We start from the raw sequence: 17,052 nt of genomic DNA, 5'->3' as shown, positions 1-17,052 counted from the left end.
GTACCTGTACCCAGGCTGTGGCGGTGCAGGCTACTGTGCCGTCACAGGCGTTTATCCGGCGGAACACCAGGCGTACATACAGTGGCTTCGATACGCTGTGTGCCCTATGCATGCCAACGTTCCAGCTGGAGTCGAGGTGAAAGGCTCACGGATACGGCTCAGACGCCGACTGTCTCTGGGCATGGCAAATAACGATCAAGTAGCCGCCCGATTTGGGCAATGCCACAGTCCCCAGGCCGGCCACAGCGTCTCCACCACCTGCAGCTCCGCCAATCTACCTGCCAGCCAGCCCACTGTGGCTTGAAGGTTTTCCCTTTCGCTCTTCCTAGTAACTCCCTCCCCACTTGAGTCCAGAGCTTGTTCCCGTCTGCAAATCGCCATCTTTTCCTTTATCAACCAACGATTCACGTCTTTGCCGCCCTGCTGTTTGTATTGTAAAGCGCTTGAATCCGTTGCACCGCCGGAGCTGCCACAGCATTGATGCGATTCAGGCCCCCCCTCAAAGGCGTTCCGCGGACGAGCAGACCGCTGGCTGTCTTGTATCTCACCCGAGCCCTGCGTCATTAGTTGTCAGTCCGAAATTTGAAGTTTCCTTGCCGTTTGTGAGGTCATCGATTTCCCGGCACGCCTTTCCAGCGACACGGCACATACGGACACGACCAACATAGGGGGAAAAGAGGCGGGAGAGAGAGACGCAATGGCGGCGAATTTCGACTTCAGCGCCTCCGCCTCTGCGACGTCGCCGCAGCAGAACATGGCCGAGCAGAGCGCATCGTCGCCGCACCATCCGAACAACGTCACCATCTATCAGACCACCGGGCCTGATGCCCACTATGGCCCCGTCATGGCCCCGGGTGACTCGGGAACACCGCTGCTGAATCCGCGATCCTGCGTCACCTGCCGGAGGCGCAAGGTGCGATGCGACAAGCAGATGCCGTGCTCCAACTGCCGCCGCGCCCTCATCCCATGCGTCTTTCCCGCTCCTGGCCGTGCGCCGCGCCAGCACCGGCCCAAGGACCCGAATGCCCCTCCCAAGGCGACGAGCCAGCGCGAGGTTGAGCTGGTCAAGCGACTCAAGAAGCTCGAGGGCATCGTCGAGGAATTGAGCGGCCAGATCGAAATCGAGACGGGCGCCAGAGTGTCGTCCACCGGCGACTCGCCCTCCAACGAAGGATCCCCCATAGCTCAGCGAGCAAAGTCTACCAGCTTAGGTGCACTCGCCTCGGGGCTTGCGGGCGATAGCGATAGCCACTCTACCGGAGATGGCGGTGAATCACGGCTGATGAGAGAGAGCCGGAAGCAGCTGGGTCGACTGGTCCTGAATGATAACAAGGGCACTTCTCGCTATGTTAGTAGTGGATTCTGGTCGAGGCTGAACGATGAGGTACGTTCTTCCCCCTTCCCCTTTTCCTTAGTCTACGGCCCTTTGTCGAAGGGCGGTACCAAAACAAATTCCTCTTACTAACGAGATATATCATATGTACAGCTGGACGCCATTCGCGAGGAAACACAAAAGCTGACCGACGAAGACGCCGACGATTCTGAGTTTGAAGAATCGCCGCCCATCGATTCACCCACCACTGCTGCGAGCTCCGTTTATGACCACCATGCATTCATCCTGGGGTATAGGTCCATCGATGTCAATCTACAAAAATGCCATCCCCTACCCTCCCACGGCACATTTCTCTGGTCGGTCTATCTAGAAAATGTAGATCCATTACTCAAAATACTCCATGTTCCAACCATGGAGGCTATACTGCGGGAGGCCCGGAGGAATCCGGAAAAGCTTACCCCTGGTAATGAAACGTTAGTCTTTGCGGTATATTTTGCCGCCGTTGTAACGCTCGAGGAAGCTGATGTAAGTCATTCCAACCCTTCTGACATTCCCTGTCTCTCTAACATGGCTCTAGGTTCAAACCAATTTTGGTACAGGCAAAGAAGAGTTACTTGCACAGTTTCGTTTTGCTGTCGAGCAGTCGCTTGCCAAGGCAAACTTCCTAAATACATCTGATTTTGCAGTCGTCCAGGCGCTCACGCTGTTCCTTCTTGTGGTCAGGCGGCACGACGAAACACGATTTGCCTGGTCCCTCACTGGCCTGTTGATTCGGATCGCACAAGGTCTAGGTATTCACCGTGATGGAACTAACTTTGGGCTCTCTCCATATGACACAGAACAGAGACGGCGTCTTTGGTGGGCCATTCTTACTTTGGACTTTCGTTCATCAGAAGAAATGGGCACCGACTTGATTGTTGCAGAGGGAGACTTTGACACTCAGTTCCCTACCGCCATCAACGATTCTGACATTACGCCCACGGGCACCCAAACTCCAGTAGCAAGGGAGGGAAAGTCGGACACTACCATTTCACTAGTGAGGTTCGAGGTTTGCGCCATGTCGAGACGCTTACACGAGGCATCAAATGGTAAGAACTCGTGTACAAAGGTCGGAATCAACACAGTTGCGGAAAAGGAGCAGCTCCTCGTCGAATTCTACAAGAGAATCGAAGACAAATTCCTTCAGCACCTGGAAGAGGACGTCGACGCTCTGTATTGGGTAGCGGCTATGATATCCCGCATCATCATGGCCAAGATGTGCCTCATCACCTACCAGTCGATGCTGTTCCCGGGCACAGATAGTGAGCTTACGACCGACATCCGCGAGCGGATCTACATTGCTTCTATCGAAATCATTGAATACAACCACAAACTAAACATGGATCCTAGAGGCAAACAATACCGATGGCTATTTAGGACATATACCAACTGGCACGCGATTGCTTACGTATTAGTCGAGACGTGCCGTCGTCCTTGGACGGCGCTCGTGGAGCGCGGCTGGGAGGCTGTCAACGGATACGACAAAGACCTATCGGAAAACATCAAGAGGGCTGATCACGCTTCCGTGTTCCTTCCCTTGCGTAAATTATTCATCAGAGCCAAGAGATATCAAGAATTGGAGGTGGTGCGTCTGAGGGCCAACCCCGAAGAGGCCAAACGATTGGATCTCGCAGAGAGGATAAAGGCATCTCAGCGACGATTCGATCCCATCCCCGGCGCTGAAGCCAGGATGCAGCAGGTCAGAGATAGATGGAGAGCCATGGTCCATCTGGATGCGCCTATACCAGTGTCTCTCCCCGGCTCTGCACAACAAACGCCAGCCACCTTTCCCATATCTAAGGACTCCAATACTTCATCACAGCAAGCATTGGCCGGACCACACTTCCAGCAACCACAGGTGCAGCCACAGGCCGATGCTGAACCCCAAATGTCCATGGACCTCTCCAACGTCACCATGGAGTATATGAATGATATTATGGCACAGAACAGTGTCACCATGGCCGAGCTTTGGAACGTAGGGTCGGTCGGCATGGATAATGTGGGCGGCCCGGCGATGGGCATGGATGACAGGCAGCAGCAGCAGGCACTGCTACTGCAGAACCAAAACCAGCAGCCCAAAGAGGAGCAACACCACGTTCCACCATATCTCTGGCCGGAGTCATTTGCGCCGTCGAATCAGAAATTCGAAATGGAAGATGCAGACATGCTGGGAGCTGACTTCAATTGGCAGGATTGGAGCCAGAGCATTCGCGGTCTGGGAATGGGTGGCGCACAATATGGCGCACCGCCGAAGCAGGGCTGGTGAAAAGCAAGACACCTGACCTGGGTAAATACATTTGACGCCGCTACACTGTATGTATACCGAACCATTGGTTTGGAGGGAGAAGAAGCACTCAACTATATACACGTTATGGGGGAATAAGCTGGGGAATGCTTTAGGATACCCTTGGGCGAATGAGGCGTTTCGTCATGGGATTTAGACATGTGTGAATGAGTATTATCTGATGATTTATATATGCGCTATATATACCTACATACTTTATATATGTTACTTTTGCCATTGAATTTCGCCAAGTGTTTTCACCCGAAGTAATGGGCGTTGCAATTTTACAATGCTCCATGTGGTGTTACCTGTGATACTTGTTCGCTCTTTTGTAAACCCCATGTAAGGTATTTATTCTCTATTGATCTCACATCATATCCGCAATGTATGTTAAAACCCATCATTTTCCAATTCTCGACCTTCCAGATCAGTGTCTCTTTGCAAATTCTTTAATATTTCCAGTAATACCTACCATTGCCACCCTGACTAAAAACCCCCTTCCACTCGCCTTCTCATCTAGGGTAAGTGAGTGCGGCGGGTTGTCATGTGACGCTACTTGACGGGAAGCTTTAGGGATGGAGCAACAACAAGACCTTGCTATGATCTGATTTTAGCGGACCAGACTAAAAAAGCTTATCGGAGAGTAAATACCGAGCGACTAACGACAAGTGAGATTCCCAGCCAACACCTCAACTGCCTCTCGCCGGTTGTCTGCGCGCGCCTCAACTCCCACTCTCGAAGCAATGGATCCCGGAAGGCGAGCCATGATCGCGGACTCGAGAGGCTCATCGTCTGGCCGTCGAGAGCCCACGGCGCCGCGGTCCGATTCAGGCAACCGCGTGTCCAAACCCAGCCGACCAGGTCCATCGACGACCGCCCGCAATGCCGCCAAATACCTGAGCCAGGACGAGCAGTCACGGCAGTTCGTGGCCGACGAGGACAAGTTCGTGCTGAAGCAGGCCAAGAAGAAGGCCGACATCCGGGTGCGCGAGGGACGGGCGAAGCCGATCGACGTCCTAGCCTTCAACCTGCGCTACATCGACGCGGACCGCGACGCCTTTGATGACGACGAAATCGACGACGAGATCGAGGTGGATGCACCGACAAAGGTCATACAAGATCTGTCTTCTGCCGCGCAGATCTCCGAGCTCGATTCGAACATTGTGTCATACCATGTGCTGGAGACGGACTCGCGAAACCGTCGGTACTGGGAGGCCCTGCGGACGCTGTGCGCAGATCGGAGGGCCAAGCTGGACCCGCAGGGACATGAGGGGAGAGTGGTCAATAGCGTTGCGGACGATATTGACAAGATTCTGGCGCCAAAGTCATTTGATCAGCTCGAGACCCTGGAGCAGCAGATCAAGGCCAAGCTGCGGTCCAATGAGGACATCGATACGGACTACTGGGAGCAATTGCTCCGTAGCCTCAGGGTATGGAAGGCCAAAGCCACGCTGGCTCGCATAGCGGAGGACATTGAAGCGAAGAAGAAAGAGCGGCTTGCAAGCCAGGCGCCTCGCTCAACAGAGACATCCAAGAACAGTGGCCTGTCCGCTGGCGGTATGGGCGTCAGCAGCCATAGTTCAGGTGGCGCCAAGGCCCCAGCAAGCAAAGCGGATGCATTTGAAACCAGGAACGAGGATGATTCTCAAGCCACCATGGCGCTATACGACAGAGAAGCGGCACGTGGAGTATCTGAAAACGAAGAGGTTTTTGCGGCTGAAGAGGCCCTGCCGGACGGCTCGAAACCCCCGCAATGGATAGACAAGTATCAGGCTCGCAAGCCCAGGTACTTCAACCGCGTGCAGATGGGCTACGAATGGAACAAGTACAACCAGACGCACTATGACCACGATAACCCCCCTCCCAAGGTGGTGCAGGGATACAAGTTCAACATCTTCTACCCGGACTTGGTGGACAAGACCAAGGCCCCGACATTCAAAATCATCCGTGAGCACGGCAGGCGACGCGGAGAATCGTTTGCTGCCGCGGGCGAAGTAGACACTTGTCTCATCCGCTTCATCGCGGGACCTCCGTACGAAGACATTGCGTTCCGCATTGTCGACCGTGAATGGGACTATAGTGCCAAGAAGGAGCGTGGCTTTAGAAGCTCATTCGACAAGGTATGAGGCCGCCATTTCCCCATTACCCGGTTTGCTGCTCTGTCTTGGTCATGCCCAGCCTGGTCTGGCTTGATTTAGATGCAATCCTACACAGCGCCACCAAAAGGTGCCCACCAGTTCTGAGACAGCCGCCACAAGCGCGGTTCCTTAGCTGGGCTTGTGCCCTTGTCGTTCTCTTCCCTTGCATTAGCCATCCTTGACCTTGTCCACTGAGCTAACGCTGTGACCTTGCAGGGAATCTTACAATTGCACTTTCAGTTTAAAAAGGTAAGGATGAAAGAAGCACCCGCTGGGGGATGAATGAGAGAACAAGCCCAACGAGTATAAGAACAGTCACTAACTAGACGGTTTGCAGATCTTTTACAGAAAATAACCGAGGGCTGGTCGGCGTATGCTCTCCATGCTTGTACATACAGACTTTGGATCATGGAATAAGAGAGATCCTGTGATCTCGGCAAAGCGGCTTCCTGGCGTTCCCTGCCAAGGATATGAAAAATTTTAAAAAGAAGAAAGGAAAAGAGAAAAATGGCAAAAACAAGCGAAGAGAACGAACGAATTGATGATACAGGTACACCGTAATAATAGTACCAGCTCTTCGATCCACTAAACATGAGGAAACAAAGCTAGAAGAAGCATTCAGAGAGCTAGAGCGGCAGGATAACTATTTCAGCTAATAAACAAAAGCAAGGAAAGACAGCCAATTTGCGGCCATCGACGGCATTGGCAGATTCTTTGCGCGTGGTATTCACAAAATTGTGCACACTTCGCTGCCGTCTCGGACTTCAATGCGCCGATGCTAAACCATCTCCTGGTCGCTGAATCAGGCACATTGGCACACGTTTTGTTTTCCGTCGCACATTCTACGGGAGAAGACGGTCGTGTCCCACTCCTGAGGCTAGAATGCTTCGCGAAGGTTCACCAGCCTTCCTTCTCTGGAGACTTTGGTGATCCTCTGCAGGGGAAAAGCCCGACATCTCGGAAGATCTGAGGAGGATCTTTGTGCTTGACGCCTGACACTTCTTGCCGGTGTTCTAGAAGAGTCGGCTGACACTTCGGACCAGAGATAAGGTCCGCTGAGAGAGGGCCTGGAGAGAGGACCGAAGGAGGCTACTGGATGGGATGGAGTGGCTTGACGCAAGGCGTTCTCCTGCCCTTGGCTGCATGACTATTGACATGAATCAATGCGAAACGAAGGGCAATCAAACTTTGGTAACTCAGCTGGCATCGCCTAATGCATCTTGTTTCCGGAATCGTCTCCTGACATACGCGGCATGCACCTTTCTTTCCCCTAAGGCCTTCAGCCGATGCCGCGGCCCTACTTTGATGTACATATTACATGGAAGGATTCCTTTGGAAGCTTCGCTCTGGACCCCCCCTGTCAGCATGGGCCACAAATAGACGGTTCAGCGGGATTCCATTACATCTCTCCTTACCGGTGTGTGTTGAATGCAGCGAGCCGTCGGCCCAAGCCTTGGATCCCGCGTTGCTGCCAATGAGAAGGGCTGGTAAACTGACCCGAGAGTGCTCAAGTAGCATCCTGGCTGCGTACATTTGCCGATGGCAAAGAGCGATTCGTAAATAGACCAATAATGGCCAGCAATACCCGTGGTCCGTGTAGAGAGGAGGTGGAGACTTCTGACTTGTGGTCTCTTGAAGCTTGGGATGATGGGATGGGATGGGATGGGATGGCAGAGAAGCGATGGCAGCAGCCAGGACGGTGGCAGAGATGGCAGCATTGGCCAGGATTCCTATCTGCTGCTGTCGAAATCTTGTGGCTACCACATGGCTCTCCTTCTCTCGCGCTCTCTCTCCTGACCCTGGCTCTGTCACACAAAACTGTCGCCTAAGGTTATGCCGGCCGGCCATCTCATACACATCGACATCCACCCGGCACTGTTTCAACGAGCCTTGCCCGCGTTACTCAACAGTGTAACTGGTGGCTACTTCTAAAGAGACAGGAGAAAAGGATGGAGGATGGCCCGATTGAGAATCTGCCAGACTTTGTGTGTGTGCTGGTTCATGGGGGTTACACGGCGAACCCTGAGCTGCCTGCTTGTTGACAAGGTCTCGATAGAACGGCCCAAAAGGCTCCATCTGCCTGGTTTTGGGGCGAGGAACTATGCTTGATCAGTCCACAAGGGAACGTGTACATGGCCATACATGTCACCCAGGAAACTCTCGCACACGCCTTGCTCTCTCTATCTCTCTCGTCCACTCCCTCTCTCGCGCTGCTCTCCTCCTGCACATGCACGAGCGCACATACACACGCACTATCAGAGAGGTGGCGCACAAAGAAGATGGCTCGTGTACTCAAGCGCACCCGGTCCACCTATTGGAGGGGGCAAGGTTTGAAGCAGGCACCTCACTAGTGTCCACGGTGTGCCGATGCAACAACTTTGCTCACACGCCCCGGAGCGGCCGATCTGGGATGATTCTCTTCCAGGAGCTTCGACACCCTGGTAGTGTGGACAGAGAGCGGCGAGCAGGCTTCTCCTACCCCATGGCACGGGCAGCCTACTATCTATCAGAGCCCTCTCCACAGGATTTTGATAAATAGCTTCACTCTCCCCACAAGATCTGTGCTGTCAGAACTAACTCGACGAGAAGCAAGAGCTGGACAGTTCTATTTTGCTCCAAAGAACCTTACAAACTTTGTCTTCCCTCCCCCTCTCACTCGTTTTTTGTCTTCTCATCGCTGTCATCCCGTCGGCTGCCTTTGTTTCCCCCCTCATATCTCCCATAGCTCGGGTGTTCCATACTGCCATTCTTGTGACACTTGGCCGCCTCCACTTACATATCTCCTTGGGTCATCACTTTTTCCCATTTTTCCCGTCTCCTGACGGCGTTGTTACGACATCCAGGCTTCCTTCTTCTACTTTGAGCAAAGAAGTCTCCGGGCCAAGCAAAACAACTACATCCTTTTTGCTACCATTCTTTGCTCTCTTTCGACACACTTTCCCTTCCCCCTTTGTCTCCAAAGCCTCCCGCTGTCATTCTATGGCGTCGCCAATTTTAGAAAGGGAGCTTCCGGTGGATAGCTACACGGATTTCCGCCACCCCCAACCTTTAGAGCAATCGGGCTTGATGGCTTGCTGTTCACCTGCGACCCTCTTGACTGTGCCATCTGGCTTTGAACAGGGACAACAGCATCACCAACCTGATACATGTTCGTTTCCTCCGGCGGTTTGCGCTCTCCCCCAGCAGCAACAACAAGAGCAATACGATTTGCAAGACCCGCAAGGAGGTCAGCTTCTCTCGCCGCCGACTTGCTGCAGCGACGCTAGCTTGTATATGAGCCCGTACATGTCGTATCAGTCGACGGTACAAAACATCTGGCCATCGCCTCCTCTAGGACCGGGAGATATCCAAAATTGTATTTCCTTCCAAGACTCACCCGTTTGTGGGAGCGCATGTCTACCCATCTACAATAGCAGCAACGACAACTCGCCTACCTCTCCTGGTGGATGGTCGACCGTGTCTGGCTACCCACCGACCACAGCCTTCTTTCCTCAGCAGCATCCTGGAGATCAGCCATTTGCTCAAGTCTGCACTCCCATGTCGGCACAGGACCTTCCCCAACACTATTCAGACATGCCCACTCCCTACACAGAGAGCTACCACGCAGAATCCGACACTGAGATGCCAACTGGCATGAAAATTTCGGTGTCGTCTTCTGACGTGATGCCAAGTTTGTCTGCAGTCCCGCCTTCTTCGAGCGTTGGCTCTCCAGAGGGTCTGCGAGCAGAGACCCCTGTTTCTTTGGTTATGCCCAAGATCGAGCCCATGGATCATCAAGATGCAGACTTTATGGGTTCGATCCTTGCTGTGCCCAACGCTGCCGATCCTGCTCCGGCAAGCGGTGTTGGACACGACGAGAAGAACGATGAACCATATGCGAAGCTAATCTACAGAGCTTTGATGAGCCGACCAGACTATACTATGACTCTGCAGGAGCTCTACCAATGGTTCCGGGACAACACCAACAAGGCTAAGAACGAAAAGGGCGGATGGCAGAACAGCATCCGCCACAACCTAAGCATGAATGCGGTGAGTTTGACCCCGAAACTAGCACCTCGCTTCTCTATATGCAGCTATTTTGTCTTGTTTTCTTTTTCTATGTCCAGGGTTCAGGGATCCCATGTCATGGAGCCCAACTTAATACTGCCCACCTTATTTTTTTTTTTTTGCTTTTTCCTTTTCTTCGCGTCTTGTTGCTCTGACAGCAGTACCAACTCCCTGGTTCACTGTTTGATACATACAATTTGGGGGCTGGAACAACCGAAATGCTAACTGTTTTTTCTACCCTAGGCATTCAAAAGACGCGATCGCAAGCGTGCCGATGGAGCTACGGCCTCAACGTGTGTAGAGGACGAGTCGCCATTGGTAGGCGACGCGAAGCGGGCAAACGAATGGGTCTTGGAAGACTGGGCAGTTCGTGACGGTGTGCAGAGCACGACCAGATACCGAAAGGGGAACTCTGGACGCCGCTCGAACAGACGAAGCTCCAGCCAGACAAACGTGGGCGGTGGCATCAACATGCGGCGAAGCAGCCAACGCAGCTCTATCAAGGCCCTATCTGGCCAAAAGGGCGGCTGTGCGGCCAGAAACGCCCGAGTGAGGAGCCAGATGTACAGCCAGGAGCTGTCACTGGCCGATGGGCGCCAGTACCGACTGATCGAGAGCGGACTGGGCTCGCCACCGGCCTCGAGCATGCCGGATGGCTTCTACTCCATGCCCATTGCCATCCCACGGATCGACCCGACGGCCATCCAGACCCCAGGGGCGCACGGGGCGGATTTCGGTTCCGCAGATACAGCAACGGACCTCTTTGGGCTGCAGATGACAGGACCGCGGATGGACCAACAGGTGGCTGGCGATGACGGTGTTTCATACATGGGCCAACAGGAGCACATGTACACGGCCTTCCCATATGAACTTGCAGATGTCCATCTAGACTACTCTGGCGATGTCGCCGACCAGATTCGGCGGTATGACTCTATGACGGGCACCCCCAGGATGAGCTGGGCCACTCCCCACGGCATGTGAAGCAACAGAATCAACGCGGGCCCGAGCAGAATAGCAGCAACAGACTGGAGACTTTGCTTGCGCCATTGCTCGTGGCCCTGGCTCTTTGCTACCGCTGGAGCCCGTCAAACCAAACTCTTTTGCTCTTGTGGAAACGAACGAGCTGGTCTCGGGGAGGGGAGTTTGGCATACACAGCGTCACGCTGGACGGTTGGTTGTGCGACACACACAGGCTCCCGTTCCGATTGGCGATGCAATATGACTGGCTACGCACACAACAGACACACACACACGCACGCACGCACGTACGCATACACACACACATCACACATACACACGTTTTCTTCTTCTCGCCGCGTTCCGCGCCGGCCCATTTCAAACTTGCTTACAAGTTCGTACGCACACATGCGATGCGGGAGGCTTGGATGGACAGGACACGGCAGAGCAAGACTAGGCATTCACACACACAGATGCAGCTACAGCATCAACATGAGCAACTACAAAGCATCAGAGCAACAAAAGCACGCAATTCAACAGCAAGTGGAGGAGGGGAAAACAGCGCAAACCAGCATCACCGCTACGAACTAGGTATCAACCATTGGCTCGATGCCGTAAAGTTCTAGACTGCTGCCCGCTGTTGCTGCTCGAGCAGCAGACGGAACTGGTACGACGGGGCGTGGGGATGAAGGCCGGCCCATGCGTCCTCTCAACGTGGCTTTCTGCTGGGTGACACCAAAAAGAACCAGGCGGCTCTCCGAGCCACAGAGAGTATGCACACACCTCCTCCTCCCCCATCGCCACAGCAAGAAGCCAGAGACGCCCAGCAGGGGTACCCCCCCTTCCCCCTCTCTATCCCCCGAACATGTACACGGCTATTTCAGGCGAACCAACAGCCGCGTCCTTTTTTTCCTTGACAAGGATCTGCTGCTCCGGAGGCTATGCCACCCTCCCAATTTCTTAATCAGGACAGGGGGGACTGCCTAAACAGGCGAACAAAGGCACACTCACTTCGCACGAGGCTAGTCAATGTACCGCAACATGGGGGATCCATGAACACCTGAATGGCCTCTGTTTTTTTTTTATTCTGGTGCTAAAGCAGTTGGGGCTTTGGTATCAAAGTTGTCTCTATGGCTCTAGTTGCCCTGATGTGCTCCTTGGCTGAGCGCTTCTTTTTCTCTCTTCTCGCTCTACGGAGTACTATTTTATTTTCTTCTTCTTTTTTTACGCTCTAGCAGGGGTGCCTTGTCCAGACTAGAGACGGAACTCTTTTTGTCATTTTTGTTTTGTGTTTGAAATACATTGAGTGCGGCTCACGCGATGGAAACGATTGGAAAGGTACGAACAGCGATGGAAATGATTGGAAAGGTATGAAATCAGCGATGGAAACGGGAAACATGACAACGAAATGGATTAATGGAACACTGTACTTTTGGTTTGGATTTGGAATTATTGGGACGAAAGCCTAGCGAGTTTGTTTGTGTGTGGGAAAAAGAGTCTGCTGCTACTGTGCTCTTGTGTGTTTGCTGCTTTCTTTGCTGCTGTTGCTCCTTTGGATCTTGGTTTGGATTGTTTTCTTTTCTTCGTCTGGTGACGGCTGCTCTGCCTACTTTTTTGTTGAGCGTCTCCATACCCGTAGTGTTTTAGCACTGCTAGTTTTTTTCGAGCGGATTTTTGTGGTTTTGTGGTTTCTTCTATCTTAGTTTTGGTTCGGTTTTGGGTAGTTTGTATTTGTTTTTTCCTTATTGGGGGTTCTATATAGAGGTTTCTTTTTCATTTAAGCTTAATTATCACGGAGTTTCTGTTTTGTGCTTCAACCATTCATTGTCCAACTTGCTTGAACAGCCGCCACATTGACTTGTCGAGTGATCATCTACAGTACTGTACGATCCCCTGGTAAAACCAGATACGATAGATACTACGTGTGATCTTCCCGCCGATAAAAACCTTCTCTCCCTTAGCCGGCAAGTTCCGACTAGAAAACTTCCCTAGCGTTGGCGCTGCTGTGTCGTGAACCAACAACATAAGATAAGAAGCACACAATGGTGTTCTCTTTTTTTTTTTTTTTTTGCGGGTAGCGAGATCGCTCCCAAGGATTTTCTCTCACTTCTCGTATTCCCCCAGTTTTTGGTGACTCCGATCTTTTTGGTGACATGCAAGTCCTTCTCTTAGCTGAAAGTTGAGTTCTAGTGTCCGCACTGCATGCATGGGCCGGCACTGAGCATTGGATAAAGACGCATTGCAAGTAGCAAATAGCGGTCGATGGGTTAAGACTCCCAACAAGGGAGTGGTATAAGAAGAGTCGGTGAAAGAAGGTACATACATACTCGTACATGCATGGATGGACTGCTCATGTGGCATCATCGTCCTGCCCGCTTGAGTGTGCTTGTATGTACCTACTTGACGGGGATCCATTGATGTGCTTTTCGCCATCTTTCACCAGCCGGAAACCCTGGAAGCAAGTGCAGTAGTGCCATCTCCATCTTGCTGGGGGTCGGTCGAGCCCGAGATGAGATTTGAGGGGGGTGGGGATAGGGAATCGGCAGGGACTGGTAAGTAACATGTATAGTCTTTCGAAAAAGCAGACGTAGTAGTAATGGACTTTTGTCGAGTGAGGCTGGAGCCAAGGATGGCCCTGGTCTGTTTAGAGGGAGGATTTTCCTGCAGCAAGGGTATGGCGAGTGAAGGGTGATGGATGAGATGGAAGAGAGGGTGACGGGAGAGACGAGAGATACCCAGCCACCTTATAAAAACTATGCGCGGCACGTAGCATCATAAAAAGAAAGGTGAAGGAGCACATGGACACATGATTAAATGGACAGAAGAGCAGAGGATAGCGGCATAGAATGGCAATGGACCTGAGAAAGAGGTTTGAGGAACTGACAAGATGTTGGTAAAGATGTCTGTCACAGCCTCTCACTAAGAGCTTCCTGTGACAACCTCTCGCATACTCGTACATGTCTCCAGGACTCTCAAGGTTATCAGATGGATGCAGGTACAGTGATCTGGCAGCATCTGGCCCCGGTGGCTCGTATCAATGGCCGGGCCTTGCTTGGAAAACTAACGCTGCCACGACATTAGCTCGAAGCACCGCTGGAGCCAATGGGCGTAGATGGTCGATCTCAGTGCCTCTTGAGGCTCCAGAACCTCTGCCGTTGCTTAGTGCCAAGCCAAGAGGGCCCTACTGCCACAGGCGGAGGAGAGTCTCAAGCAAATACTTCAAACTGCAGAGAAGCTACGAAGCCTGGGCCGTGTCTAACTTATCCAACCGTGGCCTGGCCTGTTAACTCTTTCCACCACGACATACATACTCGTACACCTTGCTGGCAGCAGCATCCCGGAGAGTTTGCTTTGGAAGGGGGGGCAAGGGCCGTTAGTATTGTGCATAGATAAAAAAACGTGGCATAAATAATGCAAGTTAGACGTTGTATTCTGGACCAACCTCGAACTTTGAACTTTGGCACCAACAGTGCAAACTCTGCATTGTAGATCCCAATTCCCACTGGCTTCACCGCTATGAAGTGTACATGTAAGAGAAAATGGCCACTCCTCACGGCCGTTTCACGTACACTAACGGGGGCATGAGTAGTGGCGGGAGATGTGCCTCGACGGCGTGTGTGCGTGCATGGGGCAACGCTCTAGAAAAGCTCTGCTGCTGCTTGTGGTCCCTTGCGTCTACTCGTACATACAATGTTAGTTAGTTTCCCCCCCCTTCTCTCTTCTCCTCGTGCCTGAAGCGCAGGCCCTCTTTGGCACTGATCATGTATTGTCTTAAGCGTCGGCCATAGAAAACCCCAGAGTTAGCTTCTGTTCGTCCCATGGACTTTTTGCTCTCTGACCAAGTACACTGGCCCCATGCCTTGGATTCTACGAAGTACTACTCCGATGCCCCCGGCGATCATGTGGGAGCACAATAACCGGGGCGTATCGGGTCCGTGTTCCATGTATCGCCCATAGTGTGTACGAGTAGTACCTATGAAATGTGCGGAGAACAACAGCATTCCGCGGCCTGGCCCTGGCGGTTCATCTTCATCTAGGAGGTTTTTCATTCCTGTACGCCAAGAATAGTGATTGTTTGTATAAACCACGCTAGATGACAGCTCCGAACAGGGTTGAAGAAGAAGTACTTAGGAGTGTACTGGTTAGTGTTATCGGCTGCCATTGAACAACACACATAGAGAGAGAGAGAGAATTGGGGGACTAGGAAGATGTCTGGCTGCAGATAAGTGGGTTTGGGGATCCGTTTGGAGTCACCGTCGTCAAATCTGGGAATTCCAAGCGAAAGAAAGCCGGCAAGGCCCACACGAGCATGGCGGAAGAGAGAGTTGTTGAGAGGCTATCTTGTGTAAGAGGCCCCTTGCTAGACCATCTTCTTCCGTTTCTCTCCTTTACTTTACTTCTCTCATCATTAGCTACTCCCAATGCCGGTGTGACTTGACTAGCCAGGTCCCTTCCAATGGGGTGGGGATATTGTTGACAAGGAATGAGAATGAGAGTCTTGTGTGTGGCAACGCTGCGGCCGGCCCCGTGCAGTTGGCGAAGAGAGGGTTGAGGGTTGGGCTGAGTAATGACGCTACCATCTTAGTCGTGAGAGTAATCTGTGTGTCGCTTCTTCTAGATCCAACGCTGGGCTCTGACAAAGATTAGAGAGAGGGCTGAAGATCTGGACCGTGTGAGTACACTGACTCCCCATCGTTACACCGCAGAACAGATGGATCGAGAAACAGGAATATGTGCCAGGTATACGGAGCAGCGTGCCCCTGCTCTGGATCCTCGTCAGCTCTTAATCCCCGTCAGTTTTAAAAAAAGAAACTGAGAAAATGCCCGAAGACCAGGCAGTCAATCCTGCTCGATGGCCATGATCCTGGTCGGTTGGGGAGATCGAGCAAATCAGCGTCTCTCTTGGCTTCGATTCGATGGATTCGCGGCAGCCGCTTTCATAGGCAGCCGTTCTGCTGCTCCCTTTTGTTAACCTTGCTTTACCGAGATTACAGAGGACTGTACTTGGCGTGAATCAATCACTCAGTTGAGGCTGAGAAGATGTCTCATTGTTGCACATATAAGTTGTTCCCGCACGCTGCCATGCGCAATTGGACGCCGAAAGAGGGAACTTGATACGCTGGAGATGGTCGTGGTGATAATATGCAACTACCATTGAATTCTCACGGGTGTATTAACGTAATAACGATATGCCTATGGCCGAGACCATGTTGTACGACGTGGAACTCTCCAAACTATTACGCAAGACCTGGGAATCCTGGCGCAAGACAACCAAATAGGCAGACGCTCTGACTATCGATGCTTCTTCTTTTCTTTGTTCCTCTTCCCCGGTGTTGTGATCAAGTCGTGGCGTTCCAAAAAGCCAATCTCGTCTCACCCTGTTCAGCCCGACCCTCGCACCTTTGGGGTCGCCTTGCATCTTGACGTAGCTGTACGACCACCAGGAACATGAAGGCATCCATCCATCCTCGTCCTAGGGCCATGCATGTCGTAGCACTGCCTTTGCCCTTCAAAAAAAGCAGCCACCCAGAGACCCTTGTCCTAGGCCAGGCGCATTGACACTTGACCACTGATGCAGCGGCTTACCGGACGGCTAGGCCCTTCAGCTGAGCTTCTGACAGCCACTCGATGTAGGTAAACGAGCGGGCTTCTCCGCGGTGCATATACTAGTAATATGATAGATATTAATTCGCTTCTGCCCGGTTTCGTTCGCGTGCATGAGGAGGTGCTTTTCGTACGCGCCTCGTCGAGAGATAGTGGGCTTTGCGAGATTGGCGGGTGTCGAGTTGGGCCTAGATGTTTTCTTTCTTTTTCTTTTCTTTTCTTTTCTTTTTCTTTGCTAGGTTTCCTATCTCCATCAGGGTTCTTCTTGTAACGCAAATCCACTTACATGTACTTACTCATACATCTAAGACTCTATCTCAGGTGCAGCTAAGCGCGATGCACGCCTTTGTATGGTACATGTATTATTGTGAGCCCACTCAGAGCCCACATAGCAGCAAGACGATCTTGGCCCAGCGAAGCCCCGAAAAACGTATTCAAGAGATTTTGAATGACACTGACCACTCTGAGGCTCTTGTTGCGCTGAATTCTTCACACTTCTACAACAATTCGCGGTAAAAGATATCGCTCAGATTCGACGAGTCATTTCCGGTTCTTCTTCTTACCGACTGCTCTGACCAAGCGGCAGTATGTTTAAGCAAGGCGGCCGTCAGTTATGGCCGACCGATTTTGTGGGTTGTAGATATGCGTCG

General features: G+C 52.3%; 5 protein-coding genes across 5 annotated transcripts; all 5 read left to right on the top strand.

The window, feature by feature from the left end:
- The first annotated feature begins 339 nt into the window (after positions 1-339).
- V8C40DRAFT_1409 (transcription factor domain-containing protein) lies at positions 340-3,703 on the top strand. The gene is made up of 3 exons (XM_083211202.1): positions 340-1,384; positions 1,487-1,858; positions 1,911-3,703. The coding sequence occupies exons 1-3, from the start codon at positions 698-700 to the stop codon at positions 3,636-3,638; spliced, it is 2,787 nt and encodes a 928-aa protein (XP_083078635.1). The 5' UTR covers positions 340-697; the 3' UTR covers positions 3,639-3,703.
- Positions 3,704-4,277: 574 nt separating this feature from the next.
- On the top strand, positions 4,278-6,359 carry V8C40DRAFT_1367 (mid region of cactin-domain-containing protein). Its single transcript, XM_083211132.1, has 3 exons — positions 4,278-5,776; positions 6,011-6,043; positions 6,132-6,359. Exons 1-3 carry the CDS (start codon positions 4,400-4,402, stop codon positions 6,147-6,149), a joined length of 1,428 nt encoding a protein of 475 aa, XP_083078634.1. The 5' UTR covers positions 4,278-4,399; the 3' UTR covers positions 6,150-6,359.
- Positions 6,360-7,769: 1,410 nt separating this feature from the next.
- On the top strand, positions 7,770-8,553 carry V8C40DRAFT_1370 (uncharacterized protein). The gene has a single exon (XM_083211137.1). The coding sequence runs from the start codon at positions 7,896-7,898 to the stop codon at positions 8,331-8,333; it is 438 nt and encodes a 145-aa protein (XP_083078633.1). The 5' UTR covers positions 7,770-7,895; the 3' UTR covers positions 8,334-8,553.
- Positions 8,554-10,937, top strand: V8C40DRAFT_1371 (uncharacterized protein). Its single transcript, XM_083211138.1, has 2 exons — positions 8,554-9,823; positions 10,085-10,937. The coding sequence occupies exons 1-2, from the start codon at positions 8,774-8,776 to the stop codon at positions 10,820-10,822; spliced, it is 1,788 nt and encodes a 595-aa protein (XP_083078632.1). The 5' UTR covers positions 8,554-8,773; the 3' UTR covers positions 10,823-10,937.
- Positions 10,938-16,554: 5,617 nt separating this feature from the next.
- Positions 16,555-17,034, top strand: V8C40DRAFT_228806 (uncharacterized protein). The gene has a single exon (XM_083212355.1). The coding sequence runs from the start codon at positions 16,595-16,597 to the stop codon at positions 16,916-16,918; it is 324 nt and encodes a 107-aa protein (XP_083078631.1). The 5' UTR covers positions 16,555-16,594; the 3' UTR covers positions 16,919-17,034.
- Positions 17,035-17,052: the final 18 nt, after the last annotated feature.

The sequence above is a fragment of the Trichoderma camerunense genome (assembly GCF_050948025.1).
Source record: "Trichoderma camerunense strain CBS 138272 chromosome Unknown V8C40scaffold_1, whole genome shotgun sequence".
Lineage (NCBI taxonomy): Eukaryota > Fungi > Ascomycota > Sordariomycetes > Hypocreales > Hypocreaceae > Trichoderma > Trichoderma camerunense.
This window is presented reverse-complemented; position numbering and strand designations above follow the sequence as displayed.

Bases quoted from the DNA above. Each gene is read 5' to 3' on its own strand.
- V8C40DRAFT_1409 (XM_083211202.1), top strand. From the start codon at position 698: ATGGCGGCGAATTTCGACTTCAGCGCCTCCGCCTCTGCGACGTCGCCG. The intron at 1,385-1,486 runs GTACGTTCTTCC...TCATATGTACAG, and splicing joins GGTCGAGGCTGAACGATGAG to CTGGACGCCATTCGCGAGGA. The intron at 1,859-1,910 runs GTAAGTCATTCC...ACATGGCTCTAG, and splicing joins TAACGCTCGAGGAAGCTGAT to GTTCAAACCAATTTTGGTAC.
- V8C40DRAFT_1367 (XM_083211132.1), top strand. From the start codon at position 4,400: ATGGATCCCGGAAGGCGAGCCATGATCGCGGACTCGAGAGGCTCATCG. The intron at 5,777-6,010 runs GTATGAGGCCGC...GTGACCTTGCAG, and splicing joins TTAGAAGCTCATTCGACAAG to GGAATCTTACAATTGCACTT.
- V8C40DRAFT_1370 (XM_083211137.1), top strand. From the start codon at position 7,896: ATGCTTGATCAGTCCACAAGGGAACGTGTACATGGCCATACATGTCAC.
- V8C40DRAFT_1371 (XM_083211138.1), top strand. From the start codon at position 8,774: ATGGCGTCGCCAATTTTAGAAAGGGAGCTTCCGGTGGATAGCTACACG. The intron at 9,824-10,084 runs GTGAGTTTGACC...TTTCTACCCTAG, and splicing joins ACAACCTAAGCATGAATGCG to GCATTCAAAAGACGCGATCG.
- V8C40DRAFT_228806 (XM_083212355.1), top strand. From the start codon at position 16,595: ATGTTTTCTTTCTTTTTCTTTTCTTTTCTTTTCTTTTTCTTTGCTAGG.